This window comes from Lutjanus erythropterus, chromosome 9 (genome assembly GCF_056507025.1).
Source record: "Lutjanus erythropterus isolate fLutEry1 chromosome 9, fLutEry1.hap2, whole genome shotgun sequence".
NCBI classification, from domain to species: Eukaryota; Metazoa; Chordata; class Actinopteri; order Lutjaniformes; family Lutjanidae; genus Lutjanus; species Lutjanus erythropterus.
The window spans coordinates 24,714,405-24,734,593 of record NC_139325.1 but is presented as its reverse complement, the minus strand read 5'-3'; the positions used below and the strand labels follow the sequence as shown (position 1 = coordinate 24,734,593).

General features: G+C 40.1%; 2 protein-coding genes across 2 annotated transcripts; both read right to left on the bottom strand.

Moving 5' to 3' along the window:
* Positions 1–324: 324 nt before the first annotated feature.
* On the bottom strand, positions 325–7,275 carry aqp10a (aquaporin 10a). Its single transcript, XM_084726815.1, has 6 exons — positions 5,982–7,275; positions 4,081–4,207; positions 3,559–3,696; positions 2,900–3,018; positions 2,591–2,808; positions 325–1,011 (listed from the first exon to the last, which is right to left on the bottom strand). The coding sequence occupies exons 1-6, from the start codon at positions 6,063–6,065 to the stop codon at positions 801–803; spliced, it is 897 nt and encodes a 298-aa protein (XP_084582941.1). The 5' UTR covers positions 6,066–7,275; the 3' UTR covers positions 325–800.
* A 116-nt stretch (positions 7,276–7,391) lies between these two features.
* On the bottom strand, positions 7,392–19,401 carry LOC146321574 (uncharacterized). Its single transcript, XM_084726814.1, has 7 exons — positions 19,234–19,401; positions 11,903–14,724; positions 11,614–11,809; positions 10,412–10,510; positions 10,073–10,322; positions 9,845–9,961; positions 7,392–7,955 (listed from the first exon to the last, which is right to left on the bottom strand). Exons 2-7 carry the CDS (start codon positions 14,368–14,370, stop codon positions 7,792–7,794), a joined length of 3,294 nt encoding a protein of 1,097 aa, XP_084582940.1. The 5' UTR covers positions 14,371–14,724; positions 19,234–19,401; the 3' UTR covers positions 7,392–7,791.
* Between the last annotated feature and the right edge of the window lie 788 nt (positions 19,402–20,189).

Genomic DNA, 20,189 nt, shown 5'->3' with positions numbered 1-20,189 from the left:
GTCTTCTGAAGTGGACACCTAAACTGACCCACTTCTCCTTACATCAACCCTCCAACAGACTTATAACAACAAGACATGGTGAAACAATGAAATGGTTTCCCTCTCTGTCATCTGTGTGTGAAAAATATGAAAAATATAACAAAGAAACAGAAGAAAGACAACTCAAGCACACCTTTTATGTCAGGATTTCAGAACAGATACTAAGAGAAATAGATAAATAAAATAAATTCTACCTTTCTCAAGAATACAGTAGCATGAAGTTGTTGAGAATTTCGGGATAAAATTGGGATTTTTGCAGCTGAAATGCTATAATGTAAGTATATGTTTTTTTTAAACTACATACAGCATCATGTACATCTTGTTTACACAGCATTTAACATAATAATACTAACCCCATAACCCTGACATTCTGCAGTTGTATTAAATCAGCTTAACGTGTGTTCAATATTCAATGTGGCATTGCATAAAAAGTAAATATGGCTCAGTAATATAATTTTTACCTAGAATAAATCAATATTCTAAATAATACAGATATCAATGTAAACAGCATTATCTCACAATCAATATCTCGTTCAGCTGCCTCCACCTCTACTGGCTGTGAGTAGAAGCTCACTTATAGATCATAGAGTATAAAAATGACATTCCTCTTATTTTCACAGCAGAAGATCACAAGATGTGAGCGCATCTTAACAGTAGATAACCTCAGATATTCACCTCTGCTTTTTCAAACATATATAACTCGATTAACTATCTTAAGAGCTATAAGCAGCGCTGTCATGTGGGTCATATAACAGTAACTCTTATAAATGTGCAGTCTTTAACTCTTCTCCGTTGTCCCACGTGGTGCCGGGCTGCTTGATTTTGTCACTGACGGTGGCGAGAGAGGAGAGGTTCTCAGGTTGGTCTGAGTCAGGCAGCTGCCAGTCGATGAAGATCAAATACATGAAAGTGCCTATAACACCTCCGATAGGCGGAGCCACCAGGGGTACCCAGAACCAGTAGTTGTAACACCTGAAGAGCAGACACCCATAACGTTTGTTAAAACAGGAAAACCCCAATGAAAATATTGTCAGATGTGTCTAATTCTTTATTTAGAGCTGCATGAATCTTTTTATTTTGTAATGCAAAAGATTGCTTATAGTGGCATACAAAAGAGAATTCATTAAATTCATCAAATTCATCATAAAGCTCTGCAGCTCAGATCTTTTTTTAGATCAATATTTTGGATTCATGGCCCAGTTTATGCTTCAGTTCCACTGAATTCCCACAGTCAGAAGCAACTATTTTCACAGGTTAACCCATTGTACACTACCTGCTCAGCGCCAAACCAAGTTACAGAACAAATGACTAACTTGAGGTTATTTAGTTCCTTGTGGGGCTGTTCTCATTGCACTTAGCACAGGGGTAAAAGCTTTCCTGGAACCTTCTTAGCCCTAAGCAAAGAGAGCTGTTATCCCTAGAGACAAAACATCCAAAGTGGGCTCATCTTGACTGTAGCCTAAGACCTGCCAGCTGTGCTCCAGAACCAGTTTAGCCCTGCATGTGTGAGGTTATTTCCTAAACACAGGGCTAAAAAATACCAGTGAGAAATGGTTGTTAAAGAGTAGTTACAGCTTATTCTTTATGCAAACATTAGTCATGTGTTCCAGGGCTCTAACTGCAGTGTGAATCATACAGCCCTGGACATATGTTAACTCTGGGTTAACAGTGTGTGTATGAAAAGCAGATAAATTATCCCTGGGTGAACTCTTAGCCCAGGGCTAGGGATATGCAGTATGAATGAGTTACTTATTGACCCCTGCAGGCTCTTATGATGACGTGTACATGCAGCAGGTCAGGGCAGGTCATGTCGACTGCTAGCTTTAAAACTAAACATAGGATGGACGATGAGGGAGAGGGAGAGATTCATACTTTCACAGGTGGAAGTATTGGCAATACTTTGAGTACTTTGGAGCACAACAAGGCCACCAGCAAGGTACAAAAGTAATATAGTAATAGAACGAGTGATATAACCAATTACTTTTGACACCAAGTAATAAGTAAAGTAATGTTATTACTTATTAAAAGAGTAATAAGTAAAAAAGTAGCTTCCTAAGGAACTTGACCAGCACTCATAACAGCTTTGTAAGGCAATATTATGTCTGGGCTGTGTGTTTGTCAGTATGTTTTGGAGTTTTTCTGCCCCCCAGTGGGCAAGAACCAATTAATGCAGTTATGTACTAACAGCTGTGGAATCACAGGTAAGCCATGGGATTAAAAGAACATATAGAAAAACAGGTTACATCATGGAACAAACAACTGGTCATAATCAGATGTTCTGTAACAAGCTGACACCTCATGTCCCTTTGATCCTGCAGAAAACAGCCCTAACATCTGATAACCTCTGACACTGACAAAGTCGAAATCATAGACATGTAAGAGTGACAAAGATTGTCAAAGATTGTCCCTCTTCAAATGTCTTTATAAGAGTTTAAATGAACTGTGTAGCTTCATCAGTAGCTGAATATCAGTAGTTGTTTAAAATGAAAATATATGCATCCTGTGTTGAGTGCTGTGCATGTGTTCTGTATATGTAAGATAAGACACTTACGTGAAGACCTCTGTGCCCCAGCCTGCAGTCAGCGTAAAGAGGCGTGGCCCCAGGTCCCGAGCAGGATTGATTGCAGCACCACAGTTACCTGACATCGACATGGAGATCCCCAGGACGATCACTGCCACTATAGCAGGAATCAGTTCTGCGGGAGCGGGGGTATTCCTCTTTTCACCCAAACACAGGATGCACAACATCAGCATGCCAGTGCCCACTACCTAATGAAAGTACACATGCAGCAATTATGAGTTCAGTGAAGAAAGAGCTGTTAAAGTATTGATTACAGTTTACAGAAATCCCCTCACTCACCTGGTCGAGGAAGCTTCTACTCAAAGTGAGGTACTCTGAGGGATACGTGGCAAATATAGATGCCGTCTCATTCGGGCCATACACAGTCAATACTCCTCCACTGAAGTCCATTATAGCATCTAAGACAGATACAGAGGTAATGTAGCAAACATCACAACAAAGATTTGCAAATACAAAAAAGTGAAGTGACTTAAGTGCTCTGCTACTAGCATCCTGAATAACATCTTGTGTCTTTGTGGTTCTGCATTGTTAACCATTCATCTATTCAGGTTTTCCCTTTAAAGGACCAGTTTGTAGGATTTAGAGGCATCTAGTAATGAGCTTACATACCTCCTCACCCTCCATTTTCTAGTGTATAGGAGGGCCTCTGGTGGCCAACCAACCCACACCCTCTGTAGATGTCAAGGGTTCAGTCTAAGGAGGGACATGTTAGTTGACTAGTCAAGTAATGTTGTCACCCTCTTTTCAGGCACCAGAAATACTAGTCAGTTAAATTAATTATTAATATTTTATTACTGAAGTGTCTATGTAAGTTCTGCATCGTCTGTGCATTTCAAAGCATCTAGCAGCAAATGAGCAGCACAGCTTCCTGTGTCTTGTTTTCCAGATGGTAAAGTGAAGGGAGACTAATGGGAGCCAACCAGAGCAAAGAGACAAACCATAGTAGACCAGGTAGACGAGCCCTGATGCCATGTAAGCCCCCAGCAGCTGAGAGAGGCAGTAGGGCAGCAGCCTTCCCCAGGACACCTGCCCCAACACACAGAAACTCAGAGACACCGCTGGGTTCAGATGAGCGCCTGCAGAGACAGGCAGGAGATGAAGGCAGTGAAAGACAGGAAGGATGACAATGGAAGTGAATTACAGCAAGAGAGACTAGAAGGTAATGAAATTTCTGACTATTTGTGGCCATATAGTGTGACAACTAAGAGTAGTTGTATTCTGGGAGATATCAATCACAGTGAAAACCTTGAAAAGCTTTGCAGAGAGCAGAGTGTGCCAAACAGTGTAATAAATCTCAAGTGCTCAGATCAGTGAACGACTGCAGTAATGGAAAAGTAGTAACTCAGTGTGAGGCAGCAAAGTGAATACTGCTGTTGTGTTAATCTGTATGTTAACCTCTCAAGGACACCGGTTTAGAGTAATACTGAGTTAAAAGATCAGATCATGGGGAAAGTTTTTACCTGTGATGCCCTTGGTGAGATACATAGCTGACATCACGCCCACAGAGAAGGCCATGTTGACTGACAGGAACTGGCCTTTAGTCTCTCTGCTTGTCTTCACCTGTGCCGCAGCAGAGCAGCCAAAGAGCTTCACGGCAGAGAAAGAGAAAACAATGAGGAAGAGAGAACCCAAACACTCAGCAGAAATGTTGTACACTTCAGGGGAACAAGGAGCATTTTAAATTACAGCCATCAGAGCTCACTTAACACAGATACATTGCTCTCCTGTGATTGATTAATAGGTCAAACAAACATATCAGTAATCACAATCAAACTTTGACTTTGTCATGCGACTGTCCTCTTCTAATCTTAATGGCCATATAAGAATCAATCTCTGACTGAACTGCACAGAAGAGAGGACTACAACACACACACACACACACACACACGCACACACACACACACACACACACACACACACACACACACACACACACACACACACACACAAAACTTTATGGGCCATAAATCACTAATTGACATTGTTGTATTATGTATTTATTACAGGTCGGGCTGACATTAAAGGAAGTTATGCGCAACGGTTGATGCAAAATGCCAAGGCCATTAAAAGTTGGGTGTGCCAGTGAAATGATTACATGTGGAAGGCCTGGATGATCATGACATTGGATCCAACATGGATCAGGCTACTTAATTCTTTTTATTAATAGTGTTACTTAAAAATTCTGAAAATGATTATTAGTTCATCTGCTGCAGTTTTGCACACATCTGACTGTACGTATGTAACCTGTATGAAATGTATGATCTGCTATAGCCACTTGGCTATTAAGGCACTTCAAGATTTTTCTTCAATTTATAAAATAATTCTTAAATTTAAAGGAATAGTCTACAACCTATGTTACTCGCATGTCCAATGTACTGAAAATGAAGAAAAAACATTCTTAATTTTTAAAAATTAAATTGTAGATGCAAGGGAAGCTGATTGCGGATTTAGCTGATTGAAAGTTGAGTGCAGAAAATGATGGAATACGTCTTTTTCGGCCATACTGATATCAAATATAGTGCGTAAACACAGGTGTTATCAATGACACTAATTGACCCTTTAACACGCACTATAATGGCATGGTTGACCTCTTTTGTGACCAAAGTTCTGTAATAAAAACTCAGTAAAACCCATATCTGGCTGTTCAGTGTTATTCCCCTGACTGATTAAAATGTCTAATGCCAATTATATCTACTTGGTGAAATGCTGCAAAAAGATTTCGTCTGAAAGCTGAGAAGAAAAAAAACACAGAAGTTAACTATAAAGCTACTCTTCCCCTTTCAATAGAGCTCTACTATAATGGCAGCACCCCAAAATAATGAGTGGAATAAGGAAAATGTAAATCAAACAAACAAAAAAAAAAGTGTAGATTCTCCTTTTCACATTTGGATAGTATTGCAAAGTTCTGTGAGATTCAAGATTCAAGATTTACTTTTATTTGTATTAATTTAATTGTATTATTTGTTTATCACATCACTTTCATTTTTAGGAATTTTATTTTTATTCATATTTTACTGAATATTGCACATTTCTTTTTACATTTATTACGTGCATTATTAAGAGACAATGTATTTCTTGGTGTGCCTGTTAAAGTGTTAAAGTTCTGTTCCATTTATAGCAGAACCAGTCCAGAGAGCCAACATGCTCAAAGCAGCACCCTGACTCTGACCCAAATTTAACAGAACCATAACATGTATCATTGGTGACACCTGTGTTTACCCCATTTCATGTCAAAATGGCTGCTGTGAAAAAAAAAAATCTATTGTTCAAGGCATTCTTTCACATAAATTTCATTTTTGAAGTGATTTAAAGAAACTCCAAATGCCATGAAAATAGCACAAACTCAAAGAGTGTCACTTACCAGCAAGACGAAAGTTCCCAAGAACTCAGCCATGCACTCTCGCACCAGAGCATTCCTCACTCTCAGAGCTCGTGGCTTCAACATGGCTGGAGTTAAATCCCTCTTCGCAACTCACACTGAAATCTGTCTGTATTGTCAGATGGTCCAGCTGTCCATCTGTCTGTCCAGGAACTGATAAGGTGGTGTTAGTGAAGGAGGTGTCAAAAAAAAAAAAAGAAAAAAAAAAAGAAGTTTCCGGTCACAACTTCCACCTGAGCATCCGACGACCTGTGCACTGTATCCCACCTTCTCTGCCTTGTCTTTCCTCACAGCTGGTCAAACATTATTACTCATTTATTGGATTGTCACACCTCCGGATTGGCTGATACAGTGAGTGTAATATGCCTCAGCTGTTAGAGGTTGTGCATATGAGCAGAGGCCATAAAAACAGCCAGATTATATGTTTACTGCACTGACAGAGGGCCATAAACCATAGAACACAGATCGATAGCAAAAGCAAATTCAAGAAACAATGCAGTTACACATGTTTATGACAAATAAGCAGCTATGCTCATATGTTTTTCACAGCCTTCTTTATAGTTCCATGTGAGAACCAGCCACAGGGAACACTGACATACTGAATAAATAAGAATACTCCACATCTATTAGCACTCAGCCCATCAGCACAACTAGAGGTTTACATTACAAAACATGCACATCATTGAACATCCTAAATGTCAATGCGTGCACACGACTGTTTGTTTAGAATCTTAGCACAATTAAAGCCTAATAAAGTCTGGATTTGTGTTCTGTGAATAGACATTGAAGATTTAAATGTCCACAAAGCCATAGACAGAAGATAAATGCACACATAATATTATCACTGGTGTAGTGGAACATTACTTAGCGGTAAGGTGATTGATAATGAAGCTCCTCTCATCATCAGAGAGCAAGATGTCACCACAACCCCTCTCAATGAACTCTGGACTCCTAATGTATTATGTAACCCAAATAATCACTGTGTAGGTGGTAAGATCCATATTACTGCTGATCAGAGAGGCACATGACCGTGGCAAAAGAAAATAATATCAGATAAGATATAAAGGACACTAAGACACTGATACTGATACGCCAAGCCAGTCCTGCATCCTCGCCTGTGAAAATACTTTAATTTTAGTCATTTTTAGTCTAATATCATCTGAAAATAGACATAAACTTTGACATGGACTGTAAAATCTACATCTATAGCTTCCTCTCCTTCTTATCTTATCACATCTTCTTTTGAGGAGTATCAGTGTGTGATAATGCATAAAAGGACAGACACCTTTACCCCACTGCAGAGTTTTGTCCCCTGCAAGCTGATAGAAAGATAACATCATATCACACTATCTACTCTCTCTCTCTGCTGGACATAAGAACAAGAGGCATTACTTTAAGTTAAGATTTATTAAAAAGCTGTATAAACTCTGAAAACAGTTAGCTTCTATTGACAATATATTACAACATGTATTTTCATTCATTCATTGTAGCTTTTAAGTGACAAGTGTTACACTAATAAATGTATGAGCCATCAGTGCCCTTTAATGGTGGCTGGTATAGAAATATCCCAGGCCTTGAGGTAGATGTAATCCTGTAGATAAGAGAAGAAAAATGCACACTTTTGTCCTGGTCCCCAAGATTTCCTTAAGGGCTTTGTTACAATGACTATAAAAAAAATACTTGTTGAATTATTTTAAACCGAAATAAGTTCTTAGTCACTGCTGTCTCACATGGATGGCTTTTAGTTTCTTGTCTGTCGTCAGTCGCTGTCTGCAAAACACCTCAGTAATCCTCATGTTTCCAGATGTTTAGGAGGGCGACGCAGCACCACGTCCACAGGTCCAGGGGGCAGTCTTCTGATTAAGGTCCAGGCCTCCAGGCGTCTCATGCCCACCATGCTCACACCCCCGATCTCCAGGACCTCATCGCCAGGACACACCTTGTCAACAGGACCTCCTGAGGCGAGGGAACATTCAATAGATGGCGTTAATGATCATGTCTGTGTACAAAGAGAACTCAGGTGGAAAAGGTAAAGGTCATACAGTATGTGTATGCTATCCAAATATCAAATATTCTGATAGGTTTGCTAAACAGATAACATGTTTTATCAAACCTGGCAAAACTGACCTCTTTTTCTTTCCTGCCTTAAAACTTAGAGGTAATAGTCACATTATCTCTACTGATTTTACAATGTATTTCTTTCCCCATTTTATTTGGCAATAGAATAACCTGAATAACTTAATAAATCCAACACTTTATAGATTTAAAGTTACCCTGTCCTCATACTTTAGTGTACCTTTGGTCTGAAGCTTTTTATGGTTTAATGGCTCTAAATGAAGGGAATTTATAATGCTGCAACAAACTGATATTTTAGACATGTATGTGCTTTTTTTGATCAACAAGGCTACAATCCTGTGCACAAAGTGAGGTCGATAAACGCTATACCCATATAAGAAATAAACAGAAAAAACCTTGTCTCCAGTACAAACTGTTTATGTTTTATATCTATTGTATGTCGTATAAGACTTTTACATCTCATACTATGATTTATTCATGAAAGAGGCCACTTTTGCATTTTTCTCATAAAACATGATAATAGCAATGAACTATGAATCAAGTAAATATTATGTATGTTGTTTACAGGTGAAGTGCATGGCAAACACCTTGATCCATGGTGTGCCTGTGCTCTGCCAGGTAAGCAACCTGGTGTTTGTAGTTGTTAAATAAATACTTCAACATTCATTCATTGTCTCTAACTGCTTATCCTTGAAGGTATCCTAGTTGACATTGGGTGAGAGACGGGGTTCACCCTGGACAAGTCACCAGTTCATCGCAGAACTGACACATAGAGACAGAGAACCACTCGCTCACACCTATGGACGATTTAGAATCACCAATTAACCTATTAACCTGCGTGTCTATGGACTGTGGGAGGAAGCTGGAATACCCAGAGAGAACCCACACAAGGAGAACACGCAAACTCCGCACAGAAAGGCCCCGTCCCAGCTCTATATAATATTTATAGAAATTTTGAAATCTTTTATCTCTTTTTTGGCAAATGAATTACACTCAAAATTCAAGTGAAGGGAGACAAAGAGAGAGTGTGTAACCATAACTGTACAAAAGTATACAAAGAGTGCAAATCAACTTAACAGATAGCTGGAAGACAACCAGATGCACTGATATTTTAAATATCACAATTATCATCAATACTGGTATATAATGGCATTTCTAAGTGACATCTTACATGTCCTGCAAGGATTTTATACTTGCAAGACTTTTTGTTTCAGAAATGCTTGTCCAACTCATAAGTTTGATGTAGCACATATCAAGGATATTGTGGATTGACTGTCATTTATAGTATTTAAGTTTCATATTACACAAATTTACTACAGATCTTGTACCTAGTTTGACATTCATATATATATATATTACTTAAGTTAAATGTTTCAAATAAAATATATACAGATTTGATAAAATGTATATCTTTTCCATATGGGATAGTAAATAAGTTAGTCTGGAGAAACCTGAATGACCTGGAGGGAAACCTAACTTTAACCCATTCCAACACCTGATGAGCTGGAAAGTTGAATGGGAGCAAATCCCTGCATCCAGGTCGCAGTTTTTTTGTGGAAAGACCTCTCAGATAGTGGAGGCTGCTATGGCTATATTGAATTGGAACGAGATGTTCAGGTATCAAATTAATGCAAAGTTCAGGGATCTATACACTATGTTTTGATGTCTACATACTTTTAGTCATTTACTGTATTTTATGTCCACCTCTTTGAGTGCATGTGATGTTCAAATCTCTGCATTTCTCTGTATAGCTCTGCTTCACTTCTCACCCTGGAAGATCTTCTGTACAGTGAGTGGTTTACTCTCCTGACTGGTGCCGACACCTCCCTCCAGGCTGAAGCCCAGATCCCTGCTGTTCTTGTCCAGTCGCGCACACACACGCTGACCTAAGACAGCAGAAAAACACAGATACAGTTGATCACTTTCAGCTGCTGCAGATTTATGACCTTTCCAATCGACCTTTCACATTTCAATGCTCAGGTAAAGTGATTTCTCACCTGTCTCAGTGGACTGAGTCTGTGTTGGTCCAAGATTATTTGTCTGTGCTCCTCCCTTACAGACGCTATTACTCCCTCCCTTCCTCAGGACCACCACCCCCAGATCTCGAGTCTTTGCTCTTCTCAGGACCCTCAGGGCCTCCCAGTGGACGTATCCACACAGTGATGTGCCGTTGATTGACAAGACCTGGTCCCCTTCCCTTATGGAGCCTTCCTGAGCTGCCGCACCTGAGTGGAACACCTTGTGAACCTGAGGAGAAGACATTGAGAGACAAATGAAGAGACTGAGGACAATATATTTTTAAAATATTTTCATAGAAAAAGCAGGTATTTCCTCACAGTGACTGGCTTGTTCTGGTCCATGCCTCCTGCCAAACTGAAGCCCAGTCCCGCTCCCACCTCCTTATGGAGAACGACCACCTGCACGTCGTCATAGTCCTGCAAAGAGGGAAGGTACAGAGAGGGAGAAAAAGAGTTGTAGCTTCACTTGATGTGATTTTCCGGTGATATTTTTCACATTTTAAAACACAAATGAGGAGAGGAAAGATGTAAAATAGAGGGAGTTGACATACATCCAAACTGAATTTGAAAATTGGACTATACAGCTGTTAGACCCTGAGTAACCTCAGCCACCAGGGTAACATCAGGCGGAGCTTTTCTCTTTTGAGCTAATTGAAAGACATGTTCTTAAGGAGGTCAGTGTAATCAGGTTCCGATGTTAGTGTCTGGAGGTTGAAAAGCCAAGTTTTGGTTCTGTATTTTTAATGGAACATTTTGGTTTATGGGTCATTCTATGGAAACGCCAAGTTTTCTGTCCCTTTACAGGAATATTATATTTATTATATTTTTACTTAAAACAAATCATTATTCAGCCTTCTTGAATCATTGATTTGGCAATATTTGTTTTTTAATCAATCATTTAGATCTCCAAGTACCACAACAGTGCTAGTCCCCACTGTCATGTCTAAGAGTCAGAAGTCAAAAACATATTTTTCTACCATTTATAATACAATAATGTATGCATGACTATCAAATATGCATATGACATAAAAACAAAATGCCAAATAAATATTTAATGAAACTAGTGGTCCCCGAGAATGTCAGTGGTTTTACCATATAAAAAAAATCTGTTCTTTTGAAATTAAAATCACACTGATACTTCACTTGCCTTTTACCTTTTTCTTTAAGATCTATAAATAAAGGCCCATGGAAGTCCACTATTTCTTTTAAATTATCACAAATTTTCTCAATGATCTCCTCATTTCATATGAAGCTTTTAGCTGCTGTCACCGATATGTAGAGCTGCAGTGATTAATTGATGAATCGAGTCATTTTTGAAGAAAAACTGGCCAGATTTTTTTATTTGAGCTTCTTAAATGTGAATATTTTCTGGTTTCTTTACTCCCCTCTGATCATTGAGTTGTCTGCATGCTCCACATGTTAAATCATATTTAGACACAGTTCCAGATGGTTGCTTCAGTACCACAAATTCAAAACCACAGCAAAGTATGTAAAAGTGACTGATGCTCAGCTGTTTGTACCTGCAGGTTGTTGTCCCCCAGGCTCCTGACGTCCTCCAGCAGTTTGTCGAGCTCCTCACTGGGCAGCACAGACACACAGGACATGGCTGACATGTCAGAGCTGAGCGAGGCAGACCGCCGGCCTACAGGCTGCCACTCGTCACTGTCATTCTCTGACTCATTGTCGACTCCAGCAAAGTTACACAGGTCTGAAAGACTGCGGGGAGGGAAGATGAGAGTTCTGAGGGTAAATAAAAAACTGACCACTTGTCGGAAGGTATGCCTCCATGATACATTAAGTAGTACCCACCTGACGCAGAAGCTCCGGCGATCTGACTGGCTCATGTTACTGGTGATGGTCACAGAGGACTCTCCAGAGTCTGAATCATAGTTTGAATCCTCATCCTTTTGTGTGCTTTCATCATCATCCTCATCCTCATCTTCATCATTCCAGACATTAATCTGCTGGGTGCTTAAGCCAGCTACCCAAGCATTCAGGTCCAACACCCCTTTCTTTTTACTTGGATGGGCTTCTTTGACACCGTGAGAGAAGAGACTGGGGAGGTCGGTGTGGGACGAAGTGGCAAGGGGACCAGAGAGAGGTGAGAAATCTTGTTTTGGAGTTTGCGTGGGGACAGAAGTACTTTTATTCCAGTCTGCAATGGGAGTAGAGTCTTCTGGTGTGGTTGGTGAAAGAAGGATTGGAGTGTTTGTTGGAGTTTTGTCTTCATCACTGACAGGTGAAGTAACCTCAGAAGTTTTCTGCGCAGCAGTGGAAGTTTCACTGTAGTTGGACAGTAGTGAGGATGGTCTGTTGCTTGGCTCCTCAGGGCTTGAGAGTTTGGAGAAGTCTGTCTCGTCTATGTAAAAGTTTCTACTTTGAGCTCCTTCATTTAGTGGGATTTCCAGTGTACGCTTGAGTCTGGAATATTTAGCGAAATCTTCAGCTGGATTACTACTGCTGAACTCTTTTGCTTCACTCTCAACCAAATCATTCCCCTCTTTCTCTTTCCTCCCTAATCTTAGTCCAACTTCGTCCACGGATAAAGACCTTTCTGACCCAAGCTTCCTCCCCCCTTTGTCATCAGTTTTCTCACCTCCCTCTTTTAATACCTCCCACTTGTCTCTCAATCCACCTATCGCTTTTGCTGACCCACTTTTTTTCACTCCATCATGAGCCTTGCTGAGTTGCGTTGGCACAGAAAAGGCCCGTCTGGGCATCAGGACCTGTCCTGTAGCCAAACCCTGAGATCTCTGTGTCAGAGCCTCAAACTGGTTGATCTTATTCTTCACACTGGCTGCAGAGGAGACCGACAGATTCTCTTGGAATTTCCTCAGCTTGCTTGTCTTTATTGTGATTTTCTGAGGGTCTGACTCAAACACGTCTTCATCAGCGCTGCTACTCTTGGATTCAGGTTTTTCTTTTGCTCCATCATCCATCTCTTTCTCCTTTTCCTCCTCTTTAAGCCATCCACTTCTTTCTCTCAATGTCCAATTTATTCCGTTAGTCTCACCCCCCTGAATCTTACTTCCACTTGCTCTTCTCTCCCTCAGTCCAGATGAATCTCTCAAAGAAAATGATTTATCTTCTTCTAAGAAAGTGTTTGACTGTGGAGGTGCAGTAATTCCTCCTGCAGCCCTTGCAGCTCTTATCTGAGCTGCTACAGAGAACCGGCTCCTCGCTCTATCCAGAGACCTTGTGCCAATGTCCACTAACCCTCTACTCCAGTGAACTCCCCCTTCCTCTGGGTACCTTGACCATCTCTCCTTGGTCCTGCTTGTCCCTGACGAAAGATAGCTCTCAGAACCTGAAGTGTCTTTTTGTGTCCAGGTAAATGATGTCCTGCTTTGCAGTGGACTAAGGCTGCTTCTTTCTGAGAAATGCCTAGGGATGGCTCCCCCTGATGCCCTTGGCAAAATGAGAAAGTCTGTGGTTGTATCTTTGTGATGTGAGGTTAGAGGGGCAGACAAATCTCTAGATTTACTGGAGTCCTCCATTTTACCAAAACCAGCTGACCCATAGAGTTTCTCTATCCGCTCCATTATACTTTGACCTCCTTTGGGCCCAAGTGAAGCAGACTGAAGTCCAGAATGGGACCGCAGCCTGGAGGGGAGAGAATGACCCCTACTGGCTCTGTCCAAAGTCTGACTCCCTGGGCTTTTATCGGGAACATCAGTGCTTGTACATGCAGAGTTATAGGCCTGTATTGAAGACTGCACCCTGCCCCTCACGCCTTCAACTTCTGTCCTTCTTTCACCCCCTCCTCTTTTGGTTGAGAACATGAACACATCTGCTCTTTTGCTCCGATCAGGACTTCTTTCCCCAGCTCTCCAATCCAAACTCTTACTTCTACTTGACAGGTTGCATCTCCTTGAATCTGTCCTGCCACGGCTTTCAGATGCAAGGTTTTCACTTTTGTTAGGGCCAAGCTCTGTGATTGTTTTGTCTGCTGAGCCATTCTGATTCAGCTTTGTAGACATTTTATGGCCAGATGTGTCCTTCTCCTCACACTGACCTTTAACACTGCTTCGACTCCCAGTCCCAACTGTATGATCCTCCTCCTTGTTTGTGCCATTTGTGCCAGCGTATCGTTCTCTTTCTCTGCCTTCCTCAGTATGCTCCCTCTCCTCCTCCGCTGAAACACCTCTGGTTTTCCTCACACCTGACCTGCGGGTGAGGCTGTAGGAGGGAGAGTTCGCTGAGCGGACAGTGAAGCGTGCTCCTGTCCTCTGTGTGTTGTATTCGCTCGCTGGAGTTGGGAGGAAGGACAAGTCCATTGTCTGAGAGTAAACAAAGTTAATGACTGCCTGTCAAGTGCCAAATCCCAAAAAGAGAACGGAAGAGTGAACTTGATATTTAAGCGATTCCAAGCAGCTGTCTTTTAGGCTGCAATCTGGAAGCAGTTTCTCTGAAGGCTGCAATCTTGAGTGTGAAACAGTGACACAATTAGAGTCCTCTCATTAGTTTCTTGCACAGAAACAAATCCTGCATTAAAAAGTTAGATATTTCACTGATGCTCTTGATTCTTTGTTTTGCTGTCTAGAAGAGATGACTCCTCTGTGATTTCTTGTCTCTCTGTCCCTCAGAGTCCTCAGTTCCCAGGCACGATTTCAGCGAACAGCTCCCATTGCCTGCCAAGCATAAAAAAGCACAAATTTCCATCCTCAGAAACGGATTGGGCTGGAATGTTGTGATATGTGGATTGCGGTCGCTCTGGCTCCTCGAAATGGTCAAACAGAATCACAGAGTGGTTGAGGACAGTGAACACAGCATGTTAAAGAGAAGCATAGAGTGGACAGTGAGTGGAGAAGATATATAAATGATAAGAGGAAGAAAATATAGAACCAAAGGATGGAGCACGAGAGCCAGAGAACCAAAAACACAGCAGCAGGAATACTCAACTTGTTTTGCCCAGGGGCCACATTTGCAGAAATAAGAGGGGGACAGTTAATAAGCTATCAATAATAATAATGTTCAAGGGTGTAGGTTTTGTTTCAACATTATGGGAGATGCATATTAAGACAGGGTCTGCCTCCCGGAAATTTTTTGTGTTCAAATATCTATTTGAAATATTATATATTTTCAAATTAAATGGTTTATTAACTTCATACAAAGGACTGACACTAGTCATGTATGACAAATAAATCACACTTTACTGCATTTAATAGCTGTAACTGCATTTTAGTTGTAAGTGCTTTGGTTACATTTGGAAAGATTTTATACATCATTAAACATAGCTGGAATATCGTGTGGATCCTGGAATTTAGTGGAATCGTCTGATCTTTACTGATTAACCTAAAGTCTTTTTTTCAAGTTTTTAATTAAACTCAAACTGTGTAGTATTTATTTTCTGAACACTTCAGATCGTATGAGGTTTTCTAACTTGAAGCCTTTTGACCTGAAGTGATGAGTGGAGTGAATGTACCGTACAGAGTTTAATCAACTCATTAAATTACGTTTCTTAAGAAACATGTTAGCAGACTTCCTGACGTCCATTTTGAGTTATAATTTTCCTGAGGCCCGTCTTTTTATAGTCACAGTGAAACATATATGAAAACTTGCCGTGTGTCTCTATTACACTTTAAGATCAGAGATATTTGGTTGTTTTCACTGTGAACCATGATGAAGATTAGTACTGAATGTAGTCCCTACTCACATACACTTAAAGTTTTATAAATTCACTGGGAGCAGTTTCACATATTGTCTTTGTGCCAACGCTGGAGCAAAGTCGCTCCAACAGGAGCAGCTGCAACTCTAAGTTCTTTGGGTGAAGTGAATAACTGACATTTAAAATCGATTAAATGTAAAAGGAAATCAAATTTGTTTGTAATGTTCATCATTTTGACTGAGAAGTTGTTGGTTCAACTTAATTTTTTACATTTATTAAACATGTTTTCTTAAGAGCAGCTGACATGATTTAAAAATTAATATCAATATGTTTTGAATTATTACAAAGTTTCCTAAAGGTGTCTTTTCAAATTCATGCAACCTGAAGTTTTAAGGCGAGCACAGACACTAACCTTTTAAGTTAAAACAAATAGTTTTTTTTTTTTCACAGTGTATAGGCTAATATTTGTCAAGCAACAGCCAGACATTATTGAACATTTACTAACTGATAAAACAAAAAATACCCAGTGTGAATAAATTTATTTTAACTGTGAATCAGAAAATGGTCAGCAGGTTACCCAGCACTCTGTCACAGCCCAGATTTGGCTCTTGGTCCTTAAGTTGAAGATCACTGACTGCACTACAACATACTCACTTCAAAACCCCGCGAGTTATGTCATTTTGCAACACGTTCCTGCCCTCCTCACATTCCCCTCACGTCTCAACGAGACCATTCACAGAACAGCGGGACACAGATAATGCTCTCTGTTGTACACACATATCATAGTGTCTGTTTACACAAGCGACATACTCAAGACTATGTGTCAGCGTCAGCTAAACCTGAACCAAAAACTGGAAAAACTCACCTAACAGCAATCCACTCAGCAAAAACAATGTATTAAAGTTCTATAATCAGTCTCTGTGCAGCACGTATCGGTCTCATAGTCACAGAAAAGCTGGACTGACTGAAACCTTGTCACAATGGATTTTAGGGGGAACGATCAGATAAGATGGACAAAGATGAGGACAAAGTGACTTTGATTTACATACAAGCTGCTGTTAGAAGGATAGTGTTACTGATAATGGCATCAGGGACATCTGAGTTCACAGCCAAACACAACAGGCATTGTCAAAGCCAGTGAACCCATCTTTACTGGATCATTAATCAAGACAGAATTAGGATCTAATCATTTCTATTGACAACACACACACACACACACACACACACACACACACACACACACACACACACACACACACACACACACACACACATAGAAATCTGTTAATTTACTGTACAAATACATCAGGTTATAGGAATTAAACAAGCACCGCCTATAATAATATGAAGCATTTTATGTAGTCTAAGCTACAGTGAGTAAATTTAGGAGACAGCCTCTGTTCCAGTGCAGGTGAGTCTGAGTGTCGATTTACAGAAACACCTGTTCTGCTAGGTCACAAAGCCTCCCATCTGGGTAACCCAGGCAACACTGCACAATTTACTCTAAACTCTGAGTGAACAGCAGGGAAAACACAAAATACACACTCTTACTTACTAACATATTCAGAAATTAGCTTATTATTCCACTTATTAAGCACCTTACCTTCTCTAAGAGTGACTCATGTACTTGTCCTGGACCACGGGTTCATACTGAAGGCAGCGCTCTGTCATGACATCAGCTCCTAACTCGTCTCTCTCTGTCTGTCGTACTCTCTTTCCATCAGCTTTGCATGATGGACTGTGTACAGTGACGCAAACCTGCCACACTGGTTTGTCCTCTCCCCGTCCTCTCTCTGTTTCTTTCTCTCTCTCTCTCTCTCTCTCTGTGTCTGTCTCTCTTTCTCTCTCCTCCCCCTCCCATTGTTGTTTTCTCCCTCTTTTCCTCCTCTCACAGGGTAGCATTCCTGACTGCAGTTCAATGTGTCACCCACTAAATGACACAACAGGGAGTGCACACACTCACACACACACACTCTCACACACACACACGCTTATATACACACCCTGCAGAATATTCAAGCTCCATCTCACGTCAGCATTTCATAGCTCAGGGGAGAAGAGATACAGTTCAGATAATTGTGTGAAACGGAAAACAAGAATGACATTTTACCAACACATGCTCATAGTATCACCCCACCTCAGGCAAACCTGAGTCTAATCATCAGGGTTGAGCAGGTATCGAAATACATAATAACAGAGCACCTCTAATTGGGACCAGAGACCACAAAGAATTCATGCAGAGCCATAGTACCTGCAGGGATAAATATTGTTAAAAGCACACCTCTTGTGTGACATATGTTCAACAAAACAGAGCTCCATTACTGACAGACTTGTTGAGAATCAGAAGAAGTTGGATTTATGAGTGCAAAAACAGTTCTAGCCACTACCTGGAGGACTATTGACAATATAAAGTCATGGCTACAAACCCTCTGAAACATTATTAATAGATATGAAATGATAACTGGTTTTACAATCATAGTATTACTGTCAATTTTTTAACTATCTTTAAAACCATGTTTCATTACTGTGCTTCAAACAGCTCAGTAAATACTGTCCACAACTGACTAAAGTTAGCAGACACAGACGCAGCAGCAACATGGGTTTGTTTTGCACCAATGAAAACACTGTCATCACAGGGGATATGAAACCATTTCAAGTCAATGAGACGTTTTTAATATCAAACTTGGTGAAATTATCTCATTATCAAGATTTTTTCTATACTGTGTATTTAAAATAGTACAATATTTGTTCATTTTAGTATTGAAAGTACTAAAGCAATTAAGAAAATCATCTAAGTGCTCATTCAAAACCTCAGTTCAGTTTAGCCTATACTTTATTTTCCTGCCTGACATTTGGCTTGTAGTAAAACCAGACCTGACTTTTAATGTACCATCACTGTGTACAGGTTATTTAAAAAAATTACATTTTTAGGGCATCTTTTCCCTTTTTGTTGTAATTTTTAAAGAGAAAGATGTATGAGGTATTGATTTTTTAATATTAGTCTTGTACTGAATTTTAAAATTCTGTTATCATGACAACTCTAGTGTGCATCAGTGCTTTTTGAACATTTTCAGCACATTTTAATAATACCATGATAATACCAGTAAAGATGCATATGCACAAACATGTATGCATATGGGCAAGTGTATGCATGTATACGTATGTATGGCTATATATGTATATGTATGAATGTGAGTATGCATGATACATGTATGTTGTGTATGTATAACTATGTTCCACTACTAAATGAGTATGTTGGCTACTTGAGATCAACTTTCATTCCAGGACGAGAACATGTGGCTTTGTAAAACATAACATCAATTAAGAAAGAGAGAAAATCTGTGGGACTGCAATGATGCTGATTGGTTTTATCCATGCAGAAGAAGAATAAGAAGTACTGTTTGTGGGGAAATTGGATTTGGCAGAGTGGGAAGGTGAACAAACAGCCTTTGAATTACAAATGTACGAGGAGCAAGCAGACTAGAAAGTAGACATAAATATAAAAATAAGCTAAAATAATAGCAGTACTTACAGTTTGGTCGGCATATAGAGGCTCATGTTCTTCTTGCTGCTGCCTTTTTGCATGCACCTGCATCTGTCTTCCGTTGAAACAGAGGAAACTGTGGTTACCAAGTCAGCATGTTAGAGATCTAAAAAAGAGATGTCTTCATGTCTGTCTGTGTCTGTCGAAAGTCTGAGGAGACTGAGTCAGAAACATTGATGCTAAGTCTAAATGATCCAATCACTAATTAGCCATACAGGGCTGGTAGGTTGCATGTTCTTCTCAGGACAGAGATAACTCTGTGAGTGGGGGTAAATAGCTTCAGTGCGACTCCACAGACACCCACCCTTGTTCCTGACAGAAGAATGGCACTCAGTGTCCCTGCAGGGATGGATGCAAATCACTGTCTTACTCACACAGACACAGTGGTTCTTTAAGTTCATTCTTTAGGGTGTAGGATACAGCATAAGTAAGTGTTGTGAGAAAGGGCAGTTTGTGGTATTTAAGCAGTAGATCACACAGTGGGTACAAAGTAAATAGTATACAGGTAATTCAGTGTCAAACAACACAGAAATAAATTGCTAGAATGTGAAAGTGATATAATTTAATGGTCTGAAACTGTTGAACCTGGGAATTGCAGGATTCACTGATTATTAGTTTCTGTCAGTGCAGAGTGTCTTTATCATTAATGCTTGTTTGTTAATTTGTTTCTTTGTTTGTTTGTTGGGTGTGTTATTGTGAAGTCACCTTCAGCAGCAGATGGCAGAAGAGACCAGACAAACCCTCGTTCCCGAAGGGAACCCTTGATTTCCGAAACTCTCGCGAGATTTGTAAGTGCTGTTTTTTTTTTCATTGCATATATTATACATAGTAATTATGTGTTATGATGTAACAGTACAGTAAGTAATATCTGGGTTGATTCGGGTAGGACAAAAAGTACTAGTTTAAGTTAAGAAAAGATCTTGGTTCGTGTTAAAACAACCACT

Excerpts from the sequence above, each read along its gene's own strand:
- aqp10a (XM_084726815.1), bottom strand. The coding sequence starts at position 6,065 with ATGTTGAAGCCACGAGCTCTGAGAGTGAGGAATGCTCTGGTGCGAGAG. Across the intron at positions 4,208-5,981 it reads TGGGAACTTTCGTCTTGCTG|CTCTTTGGCTGCTCTGCTGC; the intron begins GTAAGTGACACT and ends TCTGCCGTGAAG. Across the intron at positions 1,012-2,590 it reads TGGGGCACAGAGGTCTTCAC|GTGTTACAACTACTGGTTCT; the intron begins GTAAGTGTCTTA and ends TCTGCTCTTCAG.
- LOC146321574 (XM_084726814.1), bottom strand. The coding sequence starts at position 14,370 with ATGGACTTGTCCTTCCTCCCAACTCCAGCGAGCGAATACAACACACAG. Across the intron at positions 11,810-11,902 it reads CGCCGGAGCTTCTGCGTCAG|TCTTTCAGACCTGTGTAACT; the intron begins GTGGGTACTACT and ends CCCTCCCCGCAG. Across the intron at positions 9,962-10,072 it reads GACTCAGTCCACTGAGACAG|GTCAGCGTGTGTGTGCGCGA; the intron begins GTGAGAAATCAC and ends CTGCTGTCTTAG.